Here is a 20,745-nt window from a genome sequence, read left to right on the forward strand (position 1 = left end):
GTTTTTTCTTATTTTTTTTAAATTAAGAGTGTAAAAAATGTTTTAATTTTATAATAAACAATAAATATATATAGAGGTTGATTTTTTTTTTAATTTACTATTAAAGTAAGGGTGTTTTTATTCACACCCTCTGTCTTTTTCTATCTCTGCACTCCATCTTAATTGATTAATTCATTCTAAATATATTTTTATTATAAATTTACATAACTCAACGACGAACTCAATCTCCCAGTGCGATGGCAGTCTCGGTAAGTCCTCGGGAAACACATCTAAGAACTCACAGACCAATCTGGTCCCACTAGCATGGCCTTAGTGGTATCCACCACATTAGCAAGAATCCTATACAACCTCCTTGTAGTAGGTCTCTAGCCCTCAACGCTAATATCATAGGCATCCGAGGTCCATGCATAGTGCCAAAAAAAAAAAAAAAAAGGGCTCCTCACCCTCAGGCTCAAAAGCTACCGTCTTCTTCTTGCTGTCTATAGTCACCCCATACCTGGTCAACAATCCATTCCCATAATCATGTCGAAATCATCCATACCCAACTCAATCAAATCCATTGATAGTTATTTATTGTCCAGCACCAGTGGTAATGACCTAACCTATCTCCTAGAGACTACCAACTCCCCAGTAAGCAATAAAGTCCCACACCCCACAATATAATAATCACAGGGTCTACATAATCTATCAATCACTCTACTAGAGAACAAATGTGTGTAGAGCACCAAAATCAATCAATACATTATATGGAGTGACAGGTCTAGAAAGCTGACCTGTCACTACTGAGGGACTAGCCTCAGCCTCTGCCTGAGTCAGGGTGAACACTCGAGTTAGAGTCAAGTTGTCCGCCGTCTTGGGTTCCTCTTTCTTCGAACTCGGGTAGTCCTTCTTGAGATGTCCAACCACCCCACTCATATAACATGCCTTCACCAACATTCTCCCATATGGTGCCTCCTACATCTGGCACACTCTAAGTAACTCCTCATAGTCTCATTGTCGCTCTGGCGGCCGCCCTGAACACCCTGACCCCTCCTATCGGGACCTGCAGTGGTCGAGGTGTCAAGGGTCTTCCTCTTCTGGTCACTTGGGCCTCTGCCCCTACCAGATCCCCCAAATGGAGGCATTGCCCTCCGAACATCATGTCATGCAGCACTCTCCCTCCATATCTTGTTCTCTGGTTCCTCAGCTGTGAGGGCTTTCTCAACCACCTGGGAATAAGTAGTTTCCCCAAAAATTGATGTAATCCGAACATCATAGGCTATCATAGCACCCAGCCCTCGAACAAATTTGTCCTGTCTTGCTACATTAGTAGGCACCAAATCTGGTGTAAATTTAGCCAGCCTATCAAACTTCAAGGCATACTCAGTGACTAACATATCGCCTTGCACCAAATTGGTAAACTCGTTCATTTTTTTCACTTTAACGACATTACTGTAGTACTTCTAGTTAAAGAGGTCTCAGAACTCATCCCAACTCATAGTAGCAACATTTCGAGTTTGGGATGCCACCTCCCACCAGATACGAGCATCGTCTCGAAACATAAAGGTGGCACAAGCCACTCTATTTCAGGCTCATCCTGGATGGAGGTAGTCAAGCTCATCCACTGCTCAGCATTGAGCGGATCCGGACCTCCCTCAAAGGTTGGGGGATGTTGTTTCCTAAATCTTTCGTACAGCGATTCCCACCTATTTTCAACCTCAGGCTGCTGTACCGCTGGTACCACGACAGGTGGCATGTCTGGTGCAACGTTCCCTGGCAAAACCTGCTATCTTAATAAGCGAATCTCCTCCTCTTGACTTTGAAGTCTGGCTTGATAATAAGCAAACATTTGCTGCTAGTTCTCGGGGGAGTGGAGGAGGGTTTTGACCCTGGTTATCATCTCTGGCCTTGATCTCAACGTTGGCTAGTCAAACTGGTCGCCTTGGACGCATAGCTCCCCAAGTATATTTGCAATCAATGACTCGGCTGATCAGGCAATGATAATAGGTTTTTAAAAGTCACCCCACGGTCCAACACCAACGATTAAGCAAATACAAGCAACCACAATGCTAATAAGCTTTTCAATAACACTAACATACAATAACAATGCTAATAAGCATGTTTTTTCATGTACACGTAGCAGTCAAGGGCTAGGCCCTATCAATATATCTCATGCTCCCTAATAAGGCAGGAAAATAAGACATTTATATCTTATTTAAGCAGTTAAACTCATAACCACATAAATAGTCACCAAACCTTGAGTCGAGCTTGTCTTTAGCGGTGAGTGTACATGCCCAGCCAGTCTTCAAGAACCTTTAAACCTAGATCGCTCTGATACCAAGTTGTAACGCCCTGAATAGCCAAGTTCATTACACTGTGTATTTAAAATAGTGATAGACTTGCTAATCAAATCATTTGGATTTAAAGTGTAACTAAGAGTAATTAATGGATTAGGGTTTAAAAGTTTTGATCATAGGAACAATTACTTTCATTTAAAAGTTTAAGTCTGTACATGGGATCCCAAATAAATATTTACAAGTCATTTACAACTCTAAAGGTAATTATAACACAAGCCACCTAAGCGGAAAAATTAGGTTTGATTCTAGTCTTTCTTGAATCCTCGCTCATGGCGGTCGAGCAACTACAAATGTACACATCGCCCCTAAAGTTCTCCAACTCATGACTAGCCTAGCTTCCCCTTTCCCTTACCTGCACCATACAACACCCGTGAGCCAATGCTTAGCAAGAAAACTTAAATCAATAGTTTCAAATAAGCAATAGAATATAAATAACAAGCTTAGTAGTAATAACCCTACTCAATCAAACACATAGTCTAATTTAAACAGCCAATGAGATAGACAAGTGCAAGTTGCACTTCTAATTATTTAGGTGGCATTCGGGATAGACAAGTGCATATTGCACTCCCAAGTTTCCCTAGCCAAAACGGCCTGCATTCCGCACGCTTATTGTCGATCCTGGTTCTCTTAGGCTGAGCTTTCAGATCAGGCATAATCAAACATACATTTTTCCTAACACACTATCAGATATAGCATATACAAGCATGCCTAATTAAGTAATCACATGCATAATTATAGTCATATCCATTAACGGGGGCCCAAGCCCTAATTACAACCAAGGTGCATTTGTCTTACCTCTAGTCCCAAGTAGATAGCGTATGGCGATCTCGAGCACGATCCTTACTCCCGAGCCCTAATGGTATAACCTAGTCACAACATAATAACATGTAATCTTCAAGAACTAAACTAATTAAAAGCTTCAAGAATAATTCCTAGCCTCCGGGACCTCGAATTCTACTAAACCGGGTAGTAGAATCATTCTCGAGCCTTTAGGTTTGAGTTTTCATGCTTAAAAACCCTATGTGGCCAAAATCCCTAATTTGAGTCGCGGCTCCCCTCACAAGCGTCGGGACTCTCTACAAGTCAGAGAGCACTAGCCCTTATTTCCCTAGACACGCGTCGCATCGCAGCCCACCCAGCACCTCGGTGTTAAGGCGATTTAGAGAACCACCCCTAGCCCCTGAGTTCATGCGGGTCGCGACACTCTAGGAGCGCAACCTCGTGAACCCAGAAAAGTTAGCGATTTCAGAAATCACAATCTCTCCCAAAACCCTCAAAACTCAGTTTCCACCCCAAATTGACCACCCAAACTATTCCAGCAATTCAGATACACAATAAATAACAACCCATATCTCTAAAACACATCAATTACAACTTAAGGTCCTAAAAACTCAAACCTATCAAGAACATTAAAGAAAATAACAAGGAATGGACTTATCCCTCTGAATCCCTCAGCAAAATTCGAATCCCCTTAGCTTCTGGTACTCCTAGCTACCTCCAGTCCTCAACCACAGCCTCAATTCCAACTCAAATCACCACTAGATTGAAAGTTACAAGAATTCCACACTCTCTAGCTTGAGATGCTTAGCCTATGTTGAGAGAAAACTTAGAAGAAGAGAGAAAGGGCTAATGTTATACGTGATTGACTAAACCCTCAGCAAAGGGTTGCCTCTTACTCCAATTATGTGGTCAAATGACCAATTTTCCCCTACACACTCTTAACCTTCAAGGTAACCTCCAAGGGCAATTCAATCATTTTTCCACTACTTCCCACTAAACCTCCAATAACACTATAAATTTCCAATTAGCCCTGACATACCCAAATAATCACCAAATAACTTCCCAATACCTGATAAACCCCAACAATGTGCTAGATTACTAAAATACCCCTAGGCTCACCCCTAGCTGGGTATTTGACCCCGTTATAACTTTTTTGCTAACTCACACACTAGGATCACCTCGTGCTGAATATCTCAATCATATTCACATAATAATGTGGTCTCAATCACATTACACATATAATTTCCCAAATAATCCCCAAATAACCTCCCATTACCCAATAAACCCCAACAATGTGCCAAATTACTAAAATACCCCTAGGCTCACCCCGAGCTGGGTATTTGACCCTGATGTAAATTTTTCCCTAACTCACACACTAGGATCACCTCGTGCCGAATATTGCAAATATATCCATATAATAATGTGGTCTCAATCACATTACACATATAATTACAATTATACCCTCAATGAGTCAAAATAAATAAAAAAAAAGCCCTTATTAAGTAAAACGAGCATATATGCATATTTAATACACACAAACATGCATAAGTATTCATATCACAATATAACTCATATATACCACATCATCACAGATATATTCAATTAAATTCACATATTAATCCATTTATGCCCTCTCAGCACACTAATCGAGGCACTAAGCCTTATTAGCGAATTTGGGACGTTATAGAGGCTAAGTACGAGGCCCTTATTTCTGGACTTTGAGTGGCCCTAGAGCTCAAGGTTGAGAGCCTTGAGATTTTTAGTGATTCTCAACTCGTAGTGAATTAGGTCCTCTGAGAATACCAGGCCCGAGGGACAAATATGGTTGCATATTTAGCAAAGGCCTAGGAATGTTGCACAACTTCAAGAGATTTTGCATCTGAAAAGTGCCGAGGGAATAGAACTCTAATGTCGATGCTCTGGCCAAGCTCGCTACCATTGAGGATGCTGAGTTAATCAACGTGGTCTCGATTGACTACTTACCGCCACTAGGATCTCAGCTTCCGAGGAGGTGGAGGTAGTCCAACCTCAAGATGGTTGGATGAAGCCTATTATGAAGTACCTCGTCTCTGGAGAGTTATCACAGGACAAGGAAGAAGCTTGGAAGCTTCTTTACCAAGTGCCTCGGTACGTGATCATGGACAACAAGCTGGACAGGCAAGGATTTTCATTGCCCCTTCTCCGGTGTGTGTCCAAGAAAGAGGCTAGCCTATACTTCGAGAAGTACATGAAGGCTTTTCCGGGGACCACGCTGGGGGCAGAACCTCGCCAAGGAAATTTTGAGACAAGGGTGTAATATGTTATTAACTGCTTATGAGCATGTTTACGTTTTCTTGTTGAGCCTTGGCTCACGGGTGCTATGTGGTGCAGGTAAGGGGAAAGGGAAGCTAGACCAGCCATGAGTTGGAGAGCTTCGATGGCGATGTGTACATATGCAGCTGCTCGACCACCACGACTGAGGTTTCTCAAAGGAACTAGGGCCAAGCCCTATTTTTCTGCTTAGGCCAGCTAGTTGTAACTTTTGAATTATAATTAGCCTTTTAAACGTTATTTTGGGATCCCATGTATGAACATAAACATTTTAATGAATTGGTTATTCCTTTTGACCAAATTTTTTAACCGTAAACCGTTAATCACGTCTAGTTACACGTTTATGTCCAAGAGACTCGTTTAGAGAATCTAACACTATTTAAAACACACAGTGTAACAGTCTTGGCTATCCAGGGCGTTACAATGCGCCTAAAGAGTAACACTACATCTTCGAACCCTAAGTAAGATTGACCTCCTAAGACTTGAGTTATTGGAACTCGTGGGTGTAAGGACACTTCGAGTGCTTCTACTCGACAACGCACTAAAGTTACTCCCAAGGACAACGAGCTTGGGGAACAACACTAAGTGCCTAAAAGGGTCATAATACTAGGTTAGTCGAAGAGTCACCAGAACTCGAGCATAAGTCCCTAGTTGAATCAACTAGGGAAGTAAAGTGCTAAGTCCCGAAGACTAAGGCCCACAAGTAGTGGACAAATAAAGGTATAAAATTCTCGTGGCGTTAAGTTATGTTTGAGTTTGATTTTAAAACCTTGTCTAATTTGTAATACCAAATTGCATAATTACTAAACATTAAATATGTTAGTAATAAAGCAATGAAGGCAAAGAAATAGTGCAAGCAAAAGCCATTCACAAAGAGCAAAGTATTTACAATTGCGCTCGGGGGCTCGAGTGATAAACTTGTTTGTACCCCAAAAGTGAATGGCACATAGGCCTCAAAAGAAAATAAAAAATTATAAGGGCCTACTCACCCAAAGGAACCTTTGTTACGAGTTCGATCATGGGATCGACTTCAGGAGTCCTGCCTGCTGCCGCGACCTCTCTGGCCTTGTCTGCCCAAAGATGCTCTTCGAGCAGCATCCTTATGTTGGGCTCCCTCGTGAAGGTTAGGTCCATCTCCTTGTTTCTTTGCCATGCAACGTAGATGGTGTCCTTGACCATAATGTTGAGTTCCTTGGTCAGCTCCTCATTTTTATGCTTCAGATCATCAGTTTGACACTTTAGATCCTTGGCTTGAATTTTCAGGCACTCGATGTCCTTGGCAGCTACCTTGGCTCATGAAGCCACCTGCACAACCTCTTCTCAGGCCTTGGTGGAATCCGCCAACTACTTGGAGGACTCCTCGGGGGCGATGTGAATTTCCTCTCGAGTTGCCACGTGATCTTCTGCCATCTTACGGGTGGCCTCTTCCACGGCTTGGGTTCGGCCCGCCGCATCCTCTAGCGACTTTGAGGAAGTATCCTCGAGTGTCTGCAACTTGGACCGCTCTATGGCCAGCTAGTTCTCTAGCTTGGAGGTGCGAATCTTCTCGTCCTCCATGGCCTTCTGGAGTCGTGAGTGCTTCTACAGGGGAACTAAGGTTTCCTTGAGCTCCTGGAGCTTGAAGGACCTCGTCATGATGACGTCTCCGAGTCTTTGAAAGGATGTCGCGGTCTACACGACAAAAGTCATTAGTTACAAGGGAAGACGCGGCTAAAAAAGAGAACTTGGAAAAATTGAAGGTAGCTTACTTGCAGAGCGATGAAACAACAAGTGGCGAGGAGTGATATTTCATTATCACTGCCACAACGGGTGAAGCTGTGAATGGAATCTCACAGAAAGTCCCTACCAATCCCTGGAGAAGCTCCGCTACCAATGGGGTCGTCCAATCACCGACCCTCCCCGCTAGAAGGGACTCTAACTCCTTGCGACTAAGAGGAGGTAGCGAATTCTGCGGCCTGTCTTCACACAAGTACTCCGCCAGGACTTTGAAGTCCTTATTGCCCTCATTAATACGAGCACTGAAGTATTTAACCACCCGCTTGTGCTTCTCCAGCTCTTCCCCTTTGAAGTGTTCGGGGAAGATAAAGAGGCGAAGTGTTCTAGGTGGAGGACCGCCAAACACCACGGAAGAAGGAATTTCCTTTCCCTTTCGAGAAGTCCACGTATCGCATGCAAGGGATCCCTCTAGGTCAATGACCTCGCCAGACACCACTGGTCCTGAGGGGTGGACTAGTGGAGTAGCAACCGGGGTTGTAGGGACCGCCGGGGGGGGGGTAAGAGGCATCGGGGTTGCGGAGGATGTCGGGGCTGCATGGGCCACCAGTAGCGGAGGATCAACTCGTGGTGTGTTCAGGACTTCTATTTGAGAGGGCCCCGATACCCTCTAGCGTTTTGCCCAGATGAAGTCGGACATGCCCATGTTGTCTGCAAAAGAAATGGCCTTGTTTGTACTCAGAGGGAAGAAAAGATAGACATAATAAAGCATAAAATGACGTGGATGCAAGTGTGCAGAATCTCCTTGAGAGCCCCACTGCTATAAGGCTCCCCCGGGTGAAGAACGGAGTGGGAAAACTCACGAATTAGTCAGTCCATCTTCTACATGGTGTTGGTCTCGTATTGGAAAAACCACCCAACTTGCATGGATGTCACCTCATCCAGAGGCACAAATCCTCAGGTGGAGGGTGGGAGTTTTCTCTTTGGGTGGCGAAGGAAAACGTCGATCAAGTCTTGGTAATCTTGGAATTCCTCCTCTGTCCATTTGCGCTTCGAGACCTGCCCGCACTTGAGGAGTGATGGAGAAACCCATTTGTGGTCGGGACTAATTCCCTCCCTTACATGCTTAGCATGATAAAGGTCTATGGAGGATTTACCTCGAGGCATGGAAGATGACTCTATCCCCGCCTTGAGCTCCAACTCAAGTTCTTCATCCTCTTGGGCCTCGAAAGCGTCTTGGACGGTGATCACTGTCTCCACGTGCTCCTTGCGCATCCTCTAGTTGTATCGAAGGAGCGCCTGCCCCACCATGTACTCTGTATGAAGCCTGGCATCCTTTAGTGATTTCTTCGAGTCACAAAAGCTGGACAAGCTCATGGAGCTTATGCATTGACCCTCTTGCAGAAGTCCGTACTGGCGCAGGTGAGCCTCCGTGATGAGGAAGGTGAGGCTCATCTCCTCGTCGAGGAGGGTTTGCATCTTTTGGAACCTCTCGTGGTAGGCATCCACGTGAGGAGTGCGATAGAAAAGACCTGCAAAAAACTTAATTCCTAAGGACTAGCCACAAGGGGAGGACAACTTATCGAGCTTCGAGGTTAAACTTACTAACCCTGGTGAAGTCCAAGAGTAGGATGGGATTGGTCCGCGTGGGGAAGCCACTTATCTAGAAGAAGTGGTATTTGTAGTCCCGAGTGTCGCTCTCGTTGCCACTCGGAGCCTTGTAGAACAAACCTGGGTACGTATACTTCATCAAAGTATAGTATCTGCCTCGATTATCCCTCTTCGAGAAGGCTTGAAAACTGTAGACGTAGAGGTTCTTTTTCGGAGAAGAGGTGGGCATCGTGTACAGAACGAACAACCCTGATAGAACCCGAAATCCATTCGGGGATAGCTGGAGGGGAGCTATGCCAACAAACTTCAAAAAGTCAGCATAGTAGTGGGGGAGCGGTAGTGTGGCTCTCGTTTGGAGGTGAGAGGCGCTCCACGCTCCGAGGCTGTGGATGCTCCCGTGCGCCCTCTCACTCTCCCGGGACAAGTGCACTAGCATGTCTCGTGTATCCACTCCGTGGTGGGAGAGGATCTTGTTAAGAGCTCCCCGAAGCCGGGAGCTCCTTTGCCTCGAAGCTGTCGGTGGTATAGATTTTGTCCCCTGGCAAGGGACCCATATTAGCCTCTTCCTCCGATCTGCCAACTCGGACTGGCCTTTGTGTCGCCAAAGCGTTGCCTTCCCTCACTATGAGGGCCTTGCTTTGCTCTTCATCCTTATGCTTCCTCTTCTCGGGGAGTCATCTCGCATTCCGAGCCATCTCCAAGATCTCGTGGTCGAAGTAGTAAAATCCTTGTTGGTGGAGGTGATGCAGCTCTTCGTACATCTGAAACAAAACCAAGTAGTTAGTGCCTTGACCAGAAGGAAAACATGTCAAAACGAGAGACCCTAAGACTACTGCACGGGGAATGGAAGAGAAAGAATGCTAAGGGACTAGGGTGTCCTCGGAACCAACAGATTGGTGCCGAAGAACATCATCAGAGTTCATGAACCTCGTCAGAATCTGGAAATTTTCTAGATTCTGGTCGAATGCCCAGAGGCACGAAAAAAGAACGCATAGAGCGCGAAACAGGCTATTGTGACCATTTTAAACGTCAAAATCGGCCTAAAACGACTAAAAAGAGGCCAAAAAAGACCTCTAAATGCCAAAAACATCAAAGTTATAAACATGCAACCACATACTCGACAAACTAGAACTTAAAACACAAGAACATGCCGAAGTTACTTACTCGATATGAAGCGCCTATAGATGTTGGGTCACATACGAACTCGGAAGTGCTTCTTGTTGTTAAACTAGAAGAATGATGATTCTCTCCAACCGTCCAGGTTGTCGGAGACACAAATGTCGGTGAGGGTTTCAGGTTCTAGAAGTGGTAAAACTTTGGGACGAGTTTGAGAGCTCTGATACTTTTCAAATTTCAAATAACCAAGGTGACTGTGTGAGGGGCGATACTTGAGTTTTATACTCGAAGAACTTGGGGTGGAAGCAACTCCACTGCGATTGTTGATCACCTACAAGGTAGGCATCGAGCGTGATCCAACGGTCACGATTATCAATGTAATGCCCCAAATTTCCTAATAAGGTTTAGGACCTTGATTAGGAGGCCGAGATGGCCATAATTGATTTAATATGTTATAAAATGAATATATGCATGTTAATGTGAATTATATTATTATATGATGATAAATGCATGCATATGGGTGTACTTATAATGATAAGGGCATTTTGGTAATTTGGCCTATTGGGTGCATATTGTAATTTGTGAATGAGATTTCATTATTATGGAGATATATTCGAGCTATGTGACATGAGACGATCTTAGATTATGAGTTAGCGATTTTGTCATAACGGGGTCAAATTTGGGGTAATAGGAATGTTTATTTGGTGATAGATTGGGAATATTTGAGATCAGGGTGAAATTCTAGAAGTTTTGACTATAGTGTCCCCGGGGGTGTTTTCGGGACCCCGAGCACTAGCTTTTATTTGAGGTTACTTAAGCTTGAAGTAGCTTGACAGATAAGAACGTACGTTAGAAGTCGGAATCTCGTTCTCTCTCAAAACAGTTTGTTTTACTGTTCGAGCATTTTTGAGGAAATCTTAAGTTCTAGGAGTCGGAATCAAGTGAGGGTCGAGGCATAGCGATCCTAGGAAAGATTAGAAGCTTCTTAACCGAAGGATTTGACGAGAAACAACCCAATCAAAGGTAATCTAAGTTTGAAGTTTTAAGTTTTTTTAAAGTTTTTAAGCTTAGAATTGGACTTTGTTAATTGCTGAGTTTTTGGTTGGTTTGAGCTTTGGGTTTTGAGGGTTTTGGAGTATTGGGAAGCTTGGGAACTTTGATTTGATGATTGGGGAATGTTTGGGTATGTTTTTGGAAGATTTGGAGTGTTTAAAACGCGTTTGGGAATGGCCCAGGGTTGGGGGCCGCGGCCCTAGTTCGAAGAAGCAGGTGTCAGGAAATTGGCCTTGCTGGGCGCCGCGGCTCGGGCCGCGGCCCTAGCCTCAGAGAACCCTGGGGGCCGCGGCCCAAGGTGCTAGGGCCGCAGCCCTTGCCCTGTTTTCATCCCGTTTGCTCGTTTTGACCCCGGGAACTTAACTATGGGCCTCGGGAGTGTCCCTACTACTTGGATTGGTTTGGATTGATCTCTTGAGGGCTAGATATTGGTGTGGAACCTTTGATTATCATGTTATTAATGGTGTTCCATATTTGGTTATAATTAGGTGACCGCTAAGGGTTTAAAGGTTGATCGTTCTCAAGGATCGTTCTTATATCGGTACTAGCTCGAATCTGAGGTAAGAAAACTGCACCCTGTGTTTATGTGACATGCATGGTTATCATTGAAGCATGTTGGTGGATTATTGAGTATGACATGCATGGTTATTAATGATGCATGTTAGATGTTTAAATGTAAATGTTGATAGCATAATGAATGCTTGGCAATCTTGCCCATTTGCATATGACTATTGTTGAGGCATGCTGGATGATTAAGTGTGATGCATGTAATGCACGAGAAACATGTGATTAGGGCATGCCATGAATGATGAATATGAGATTGGCCAGAGCTTGAGTCTCTGAGTTTGTGCATGATCATGATTATGCTAGAAACTGTTTAGTAAGCATGATGAATGCCCTATTCTTGAATAACTGGCATATGATACATATTGATAGCATTGCTTACTTGTGTATGGTACTGACTAATTATTCAGAATCGACAAAAGTGTTAGTGTTAACTGTGAAGCTGTGACTCATTAGTCAGGTTCGGCAGTGATACTGGACACAGGTCAGGTAGCGCTGACTTATTTGTCAGAACGGCCTTAGCCTGAATCACGCAAGCCAACAGAGATTAGATCTAATCGACTACTAGCATTGAATGACTCAAGGAGCATTAATGCCTAACCGACCCTGAGGGTCGATGAATGAAAAGAGAGCTTGGAGGCTAGTGGCTTACCTAACAGCCACTCTCCCGCTAGGAAAAAGAGCTTGGAGGCTAGTGGCTTACCTAACAGCCACTCTCCCGCTAGGAAAAAGAGCTTGGAGGCTAGTGGCTTACCTAACAACCACTCTCCCGCTAGAAAAGAGAGCTTGGAGGCTAGTGGCTTACTTAACAGCCACTCTCCCGCTAGAATCATGTGATGTTCACCCATTGGTTTGAAAGCTTTATGATCAGTGTGATTATAATGATAATCATTTGATAATGTTTATGAAAAGTGTTATGTTTTCTTGCTGGGCTTCGGCTCACGGGTGCTATGTGGTGCAGGTAAAGGCAAGAGGAAGCTGGACCATCCTTGAGTTGGAGAGCTTAGGTGATGACGTGTACATACGCAGCTGCTCGACCGCCACGGCCGAGGTTTAAAGTGGATTTAGGGTTGAACCCTGTTTTGCCGCTTAGAACGGCCTGTAGTAAATATTTTCTGTAATAAACTCTGAAATTTATATTTTTTTTGGGATCCCAATGTATATATTAAACGTTCTAATGAAACGTTACATCATAACCAAAGTGTTTAAACCCTAAACCACTAATCATACTTAGATCACGTTTTGGCCAAATGACTCGATTAGCGAGTTTAGCACTGTTTACAAGGCACACCGTAACGGTCCCAGGAGTTGGGGCGTTACAATCAAGGCACGAATTGTGATTATTAGCGTGGGAAAAGGTAGCCTCGGATACAGGGCGAAAGGATGCTTCGGGTACGGATTGGACGTCTTGGGAGTGGAACAAACTCTTCATTAATTGCACCGATTGATGGGCCCAACAATGGAGATTCAACACGTGGTTCTGCTTCTTCGAATATGACGTCATGAAGAGCTCAAGAGCCACCTTTGGAGGACCCTTGAAATTACTCCTCTAAGATTAAGTCTCCATTGTCCGAAGACAAGTGAAGACTTTGGGGGGGGGGGGGGGGAATGTTGTCCGTGATTTCATCATCGGACATGTGGCAGTCATTAGAGAAGTAATTAGGCTCCTTGAGAGAATAATGAAGCTTTATAACACTCGCCCAAAGCTCCTTGGAGTGTAGTATCCTCCCAACAAGATGAGTCCCCTATTTTAGGCGTGGATGTCTCCAAGTGAGGCCACGCTCTGAGGACCACCGTAGTGGTCCCCCTGTCTTCTTGATCCGATAGTCCTCCAAGTCTAGGGGCTTTGTCCTCGGACCTGGAGAGGGTGCCATGTGTCCATCACTGTAGCCTTGGGCCACCACAAGATTGTCTGACAGCTTTTTGGGCGCCTCGAGTAGTGGCGCCGAGTTCGTACACTCGACAATTGGTATTTCCCACAACGCCACCTGACACGGGAAATGTGCAGCCGCACCCTAACAGTGTCAGAAGCGCATCTCCTATAAAGTTGATGGACTGCAAGCTATGAATTGGGCCCCTGCAATATGCATAGACCCACAATCTTTGTTAGAATATTCAGATAAGTTAAATAACAATTAACTCATCAAATAATTGAGGAATATTTTTAATTAATGATATTAATAACCTTCGACCCATATAAATAGGGCTTGGATACTATTGTAAAAAGGGTCACAACTTTTGTACTCAAAGCAATATATACGATATCTAATAAAACCTTCATTAAAGCTTGTCATCTCAAACTTCAAGAACTCTAATACTAAAGACTCGTTGACTAGGAATTTATAATCTGAACCACATAAAACTTTGATATTTATCTACATTATTTTTTTTAAAGTTATTTTATTAAGTTATAGCAAAAAATATAGTCATGTAAATAATATAGGGTGTATATTTATGGAAGCACATATTTTAAGAAAAAATTGTCTTTATAATATTTTGGGAATATAACTTCCCAAAGTAAAAATAGAACTAACTAATTCTATTATATAATTTGTCTCAATCTCATTATGACAAATGAAGCTAAAATATTTGCCATAATTAGTTTTCACTCCTTTAATAAACTCACCCCTTTAATCTCAACATTAAACTTTATAAAGCTAGCGTAAGCAAAATTGTAGCTTTTACCTTTTAAAATTACCAAGAATCTTTATGTATAAGCTAAAATAAATAAATAATTAAACAACCTTTAAAGTAGCACAGCACAACTCATTATCAATTCATTTGTTGAATAATGTATAATCATCCTTAAAAAAACCTTCTTTCTTTAGTGGCGAAGCAAAAGAAAGGAAGACTATGGGTACGTGAAGTCAAAGCAGCACCCAACTTTTTCCCAAAACATTCTTCATCAAATTGTAAAGTGAAGAAAGCAAGAAAACAAAGAACGATATTTGTGTTTCTATTCTTTCATTCCACTACATTGCATTTTGTTTTTTAATCTTTTATTTGAATTTACAAAAGAAGCAGGGTGTGGGGACCTTGGAGGGAAAAAGGGGAAAATTTTTGGACTAAAAAGAAAAAAAAAATGAAGAGGAGAAGAGAAGAGAAGAGGTGGTGTGTAATAATGGTGAGAGGTGAGAGAAAACAGCAGCATTTAATGCAGACATGTTTGTATTGACTGCCATAGTAAATGAGGAATAGATGGGTTCTTAAGGATTTGCCTTTATTATACCCTATTTTACTACTTCTACTACTGCTACTACTAGCTCAGTCTCAGAGAGAGAGAAACAGAGACCCAAAAAGAGTGGTTGGTGTATAGTCATAGTGGTTGGAGCTGATTCTTGCAGTTTCGTCTCGTGATTTTATATTTATATCTCTACTTTTTTGTTCTTCCCTGCAGTTTTCTGAACTAGTTAATGGTCTATTTTTTGTATATTATTTTTATTATTGCTTTTAGTCTTTGGGTAATGCCGAGTTTGTAATAATATATCTTTCTGTTTTGGGGGAATTTTTTTAGTTTTGTTGTCTTTGGATGAATCTTTGGTGGGGTTGAAACATGGGTTTTGTTTATTTTAATGAATTTTCAAAAGGGATGTTGTTAAATTCGAATTGAAGCCACCTCCTAATAACAATGGACCATTGGAGATGGTAAAGTTGGGGTTTTTCTTCTCTGATCGCATTTAAAGGTTCGTGCCTGCCTAATAATCAGATGTCCTTTAATTTTTTTTCTTTTCCTTTCTTTTCCCCCTTGTCTTTAAGACCGAGACTTCTTGATCCCACAAAAGTTTTAATGGAAGAATCTTGTTTCTGTTTGTTTTGAATATTTTTTTTAGGTAGTAAAGTAAATGCGTCTCAGCGTGGCAGCTAAAGTTTTGCTGTGTGACTAAATCTCTAAAGCTCTGGATTCGATTTTCAAAATCAAGTGTTCGAACTTTGAAGTTTGATCTCTCTGTGAACTCGAGGGACTCCTTTTGCTTTTTTTTTTTTATTTCCCTTCTGCTTTACTTGGAGGTTTTAGCTTCTCGGGTTTGAAATTGTACTTTGCCTTTAGCCTTCTCGAACTGGGTATCAGTCAGAACTGGTTTTAGTGCGTGAGACTAAAAAAAACAACAAAACAGAAAATTGGCATTCATGCATCTTTCATTATGGAAGCCTATATCTCACTGTGCTTCTCTAATAATGGAGAAGAAGACAAGGAGGAGAGCCGGTTCTGGTTTGACCGGGGACGCCAAGCGCAAGCCCTCAATTCTCCGGCAGTTACAAGAGAACAAGCTCAGGGAGGCACTTGAAGAAGCATCTGAAGATGGGTCTCTCGTGAAATCCCAAGACATCGATTCCGAGACGCCAAATCAAGACAACAGCTTTGGGCGGTCGAGGTCTCTTGCTAGGCTCCATGCTCAGAAAGAGTTCCTTCGTGCTACTGCTCTTGCGGCTGACAGAATCTTTTCCTCAGAAGACTCAATTCCCGACCTTCATGACGCCTTCTCCAAGTTCCTCACAATGTACCCCAAGTTTCAATCTTCTGAAAAGATTGATTATCTGAGATCCGACGAGTATGGCCATCTTGTTGAATCGTTTGCTAAGGTCTGTCTTGATTACTGTGGATTTGGGCTATTTTCGTATCTACAGACTCAACAATACTGGGAGTCATCCGCTTTTACTTTGTCCGAGATAACTGCGAATTTGAGTAACCATGCTCTGTATGGAGGTGCCGAGAAAGGTACTGTTGAATATGATATTAAGAGTAGGATTATGGATTACTTGAATATCCCTGAGAACGAATATGGCCTTGTTTTTACTGTTAGTCGAGGATCTGCCTTTAAATTGCTTGCTGATTCTTACCCTTTTCAGACAAATAAGAAGTTGCTAACCATGTTTGATCACGAGAGCCAGTCAGTGAATTGGATGGCTCAGAGTGCCAAAGAAAAAGGTGCTAAGGTTCACAGTGCTTGGTTTAAATGGCCGACCCTGAAACTCTGCTCTAGGGAGCTGAGAAAGCAAATTACAAACAAGAAAAGAAGGAAGAAGGATTCTGCCACTGGACTCTTTGTATTTCCTGTCCAGTCTAGAGTGACTGGGGCCAAGTACTCTTACCAGTGGATGGCACTTGCTCAGCAAAACAACTGGCATGTGCTGCTTGATGCTGGGTCATTGGGTCCCAAGGACATGGATTCTCTTGGGCTGTCTCTCTTCCGGCCAGATTTTATTATAACATCATTTTACAGGGTATTTGGAGCTGACCCAACAGGATTTGGCTGCCTTTTGATTAAGAAATCTGTAATGGGAAATTTGCAAAGTCAAGGCGGGCGTACAGGGTCTGGAATGGTGAGAATTCTCCCAGTTTTTCCCCAGTACCTTAGCGATTCCATGGATGGTCTTGATGCTTTAACTGGAATAGAAAATGATACAGCCAATGGGGATGAAGAGTTGTTGCCTGAAACACAAGGGGGATCTCAGATGCCTGCCTTTTCAGGTGTCTTCACCTCCAACCAGGTCAGGGATGTCTTTGAGACCGATGTGGATCAGGATAACAGTTCAGACAGGGATGGGGCAAGTACCATTTTTGAGGAAGCCGACAACATTTCAGTTGGTGAAGTTATGAAGAGTCCAATTTTCAGTGAGGACGAGTCATCTGATAATTCTTTCTGGATTGATTTGGGTCAGAGTCCATTCGGGTCTGATAATTCTGGCCAGATGATGAAACAGAAAGCTGGATCACCTTTGCCACCATCATGGTTTTCCAGCAGAAGAAAAGTTAAGGGTCTCTCTCCAAAAGCAACAACAAAAATGTTAAAAAGTCCATTGTACGATGACAGGAGAGTAAACCGGCATGAAGATCCTGTATTGTCTTTCGATGCAGCTGTTTTATCAGTGTCACAGGAAGTGGAGCGTGTTAAGGGGATTCCTGAAGAAGAGCAGTTTGTAGAAACTGAAACTGCCTCTGGGGTTGGTAGAGGATATGCTAATTCCTTTTGTGTTGGGGAGATCGAAGAAGAATCGAAAGTCAGGCAAAACACCACACCCATTCATTCTGAATTAAATTCTGGTGCAAATAGATTTGGGGTAAGGAACCAGTCTTCTATTCAGCAAAGTAGTCTTGATGCGTCTTCAACCTCTGAAATTTGCCAAGAATCTAAAGGGAGTGCTATAAGAAGAGAGACAGAGGGTGAGTTCAGATTGTTGGGGAGGAGGGAAACAAATAGATTTTCAGGTGGTAGATTTTTTGGTGTGGAAGAGAATGATCAACATACAAGCATGGGTAGCAGGATATCTTTTAGCTTGGAAGATAACCACAAAGGAAATTTGACCCACCCTTTGGAGCCTGGTGAAGCATCTTTCACCAACCTAGGTGATTACGAGTCTATGAGCGACGGTGAATATGGTGAGGAGCAAGAATGGGGAGGGAGGGAACCCGAGATCATCTGCCGCCATCTTGATCACATCAATATGTTGGGTCTGAACAAGACTACCCTCAGACTTCGGTATCTTATCAATTGGCTTGTTACCTCCCTACTTCAACTCCGGTTACCTGGTTTGGATGAAGATGCCTCAGTGCCTCTTGTGCAAATTTATGGACCAAAGATCAAATACGAAAGGGGGGCATCAGTTGCGTTCAATGTAAGGTACAGCAATGGAAGAGGGCTATTTCACCCGGAAGTTGTACAGAAGTTGGCTGAAAAGGACGGGATATCTCTTGGCGTTGGCATTCTTAGCCATGTACGGATTGTAGATAACCCAAAACAGAAAAATGGAGTGTGTGACCTTCAAGATACATCTTTGTGCAAACCAATGGCTAATGGCCGTCAAGATGGCAAAGGTATGTTCTTTCGAGTTGAGGTTGTTACTGCATCACTAGGATTTTTGACCAACTTCGAAGATGTTTATAAGATGTGGGCTTTTGTTGCCAAGTTTCTTAATCCTTCTTTTGTTGAATTGGATGGACTATCTGAAGTCCCAGAAGCAGCTTCAGAAACCTAAGAGTGGGAAATTTATACTGATGTTTTCTTACCTTGCCCCTATTAGCCATTCGCAATCTTTGAATTTGTTTATTCTTGCTCCTTTTTATCTTTGGATGTATTTTTTGTACTAAGGTTGTAGAGTTTGCCCAAGTAGTAAAGATATATCAGTTCAGGAAGTTTTTATTGACAAACATATTTCCCAGTCCCAAAAGTCCAAACGAATGATAAAACAAGAAATGGAGGGAAAGAAAAAAGAAACTCACACAAACACAAGTCACCTATGCCCTTTTTGTAAATTAACTACTTGTTTTATATTGTTAAGAGTACCTAATTAGTTAAAAATCTACTTGTTGTACTTAATACTTATATCAGACATATTTGCGATAAAGCTAGACAAAAATTTCCTCGAATATTAAAATAAATGTCAAACACAATTTCACCTCGGTTAATTTTGAGTTTATTAATTTGATTTCGACGCATATAAGATTAAAAGAATAACTTTTTAATTACTATTGTTGACGCAATTTTTCGCCAACAGTGTATAAAGTAATAATAAGGTTGAAGTAATAATAAGGTTGATTACTGTTTTGTAATAAATCGTAACAAAAAATGAAATAAATTGACAAGAACACAAATCTTTTACGTGGTTCACTGGATAAAATTCACCTAGTTTACAAGTCTATATTATTGCTGTTTTTCTCTCTATTTTGGTAGAGCTTCAGTATTAAAGAATAATCATTCTCTTCCCTGTCTAATATTTATAGAGAAATTCCATAGACAAGTATGGGTAACTGCGCGAGTCAATCACGAATTCATATATTTATTACATTTAATACAAACAATTTTCATTTATACTGGAATATGATTTGATCACAAAATAAATGGTCTCTTAATATCTGAGACATTAAATATGATAGGCTGGTCATAAATAATCGTATAAAAGTACCCGAGTCTTTGGGGATTCGCAAGTACGCAATAGATTTGAATTATCACGAGCTGAATATCTCTCCTAGCTCGTACGTCGACAAAATATTCTGAGCTCGTGCTTCACAACATTTATGTCTGTAACTCGGATTAAACCCAGGACACCTAACACCACACGTGCCCATGTGAAACTGGAGTTGCTTACGTGGATAATAAATATATATAATTTTTTTAGTTATTTCTCCGTATGTTTATTTGTCAGCTGTACCCGAACTGAGTGGATGACTCGAGCTACAATTTCTTGCTGTTTTACATTCCAATGTTCTTTCATTAAATTGATTTTGAGAAAGTTTTGATTTTTTACTGAACCAAAGTCTTATAAATATCTTATCCGTTGTGCTCGTGTAATGTTGAAGCAAATTTGTCAAAGATTTAGAATGTCCAAAACCTTTGTCTCATCCATTTTATTTTTATCTGAGAGAAAGAGAGAATGAGTGAAAGCAAGATTAATTTTCCTTGATCTCTCGGACTTGGACTTTCATTGAATATGAGCATGATATTTTGTTGAATGTTCGCACAAAGCCCTCATGACTCTTTCTTTTGTCATATGACTCATGAAAATATATAATACACAAATATATATATATATATATTTATACACAAATATATATATTTATATATTTATACACGTAGGTTTGTGCATTGGGACTAGAACAAAGGGCATGGCTCAAATATGCTTTGAATTATGATATTCAACATTGGGTCATTTGAGTTTAACTCAGCTTGAGCACTTACGTTAAACTAGTTGTGTTTTTTTTTTTTTTTTTTGAGACTCTGGGCCTTCAAAGATTTAGAAATAAGACCCTTCTTCTGTCTATTCTTAGTCTACCGACATTCATATATGTGTGTCTATATAGACAAAAGTAAGCTTGGCCTTACTTGATCTTATTATTTTAATACAACACATATATATTCAGACTTAAACTCAAAATACCCATACCGGAGAGCTAGGCTCGGCAATACCCAAAAGGCATCTACAGTTTGAATAATCTCTTGGCTTCCAAATATGGGAACATATTTTTGTTGAACCGAATTGTTTTTTTTAACCTTTTTTTTTTTTTTCGTTTGATGCATGTAATTATTGCAATTTTGAAATTTATAAAAATAAAGAAGATTTGCTTGCACTCTCATTTTAAGCATAACCACATATGAATTTTATGATTTATTATATTCTCTATGATTATATCTTATTTTTGGAAACATTTTGTGACTTAGAAAGTCTAGGTTAAAGTAGACCCTGAAAAGTATGAAAATTCATTTTGATCTTAAGAGAATTTGAGCAACATAGACATAGAAAAAAATCAAGAATTCTCCTTCCCTTT

The 20,745-nt window shown here is 41.7% G+C and overlaps 1 protein-coding gene across 1 annotated transcript; it reads left to right on the forward strand.

The window, feature by feature from the left end:
• Nucleotides 1-14,603: 14,603 nt before the first annotated feature.
• On the forward strand, nucleotides 14,604-18,765 carry LOC133803315 (uncharacterized). The gene is made up of 2 exons (XM_062241310.1): nucleotides 14,604-15,166; nucleotides 15,314-18,765. The coding sequence occupies exon 2, from the start codon at nucleotides 15,612-15,614 to the stop codon at nucleotides 18,456-18,458; it is 2,847 nt and encodes a 948-aa protein (XP_062097294.1). The 5' UTR covers nucleotides 14,604-15,166; nucleotides 15,314-15,611; the 3' UTR covers nucleotides 18,459-18,765.
• The last annotated feature ends 1,980 nt before the right edge of the window (nucleotides 18,766-20,745 follow it).

Source organism: Humulus lupulus, chromosome X, assembly GCF_963169125.1.
Source record: "Humulus lupulus chromosome X, drHumLupu1.1, whole genome shotgun sequence".
Lineage (NCBI taxonomy): Eukaryota > Viridiplantae > Streptophyta > Magnoliopsida > Rosales > Cannabaceae > Humulus > Humulus lupulus.

Bases quoted from the DNA above. Each gene is read 5' to 3' on its own strand.
- LOC133803315 (XM_062241310.1), top strand. From the start codon at position 15,612: ATGCATCTTTCATTATGGAAGCCTATATCTCACTGTGCTTCTCTAATA.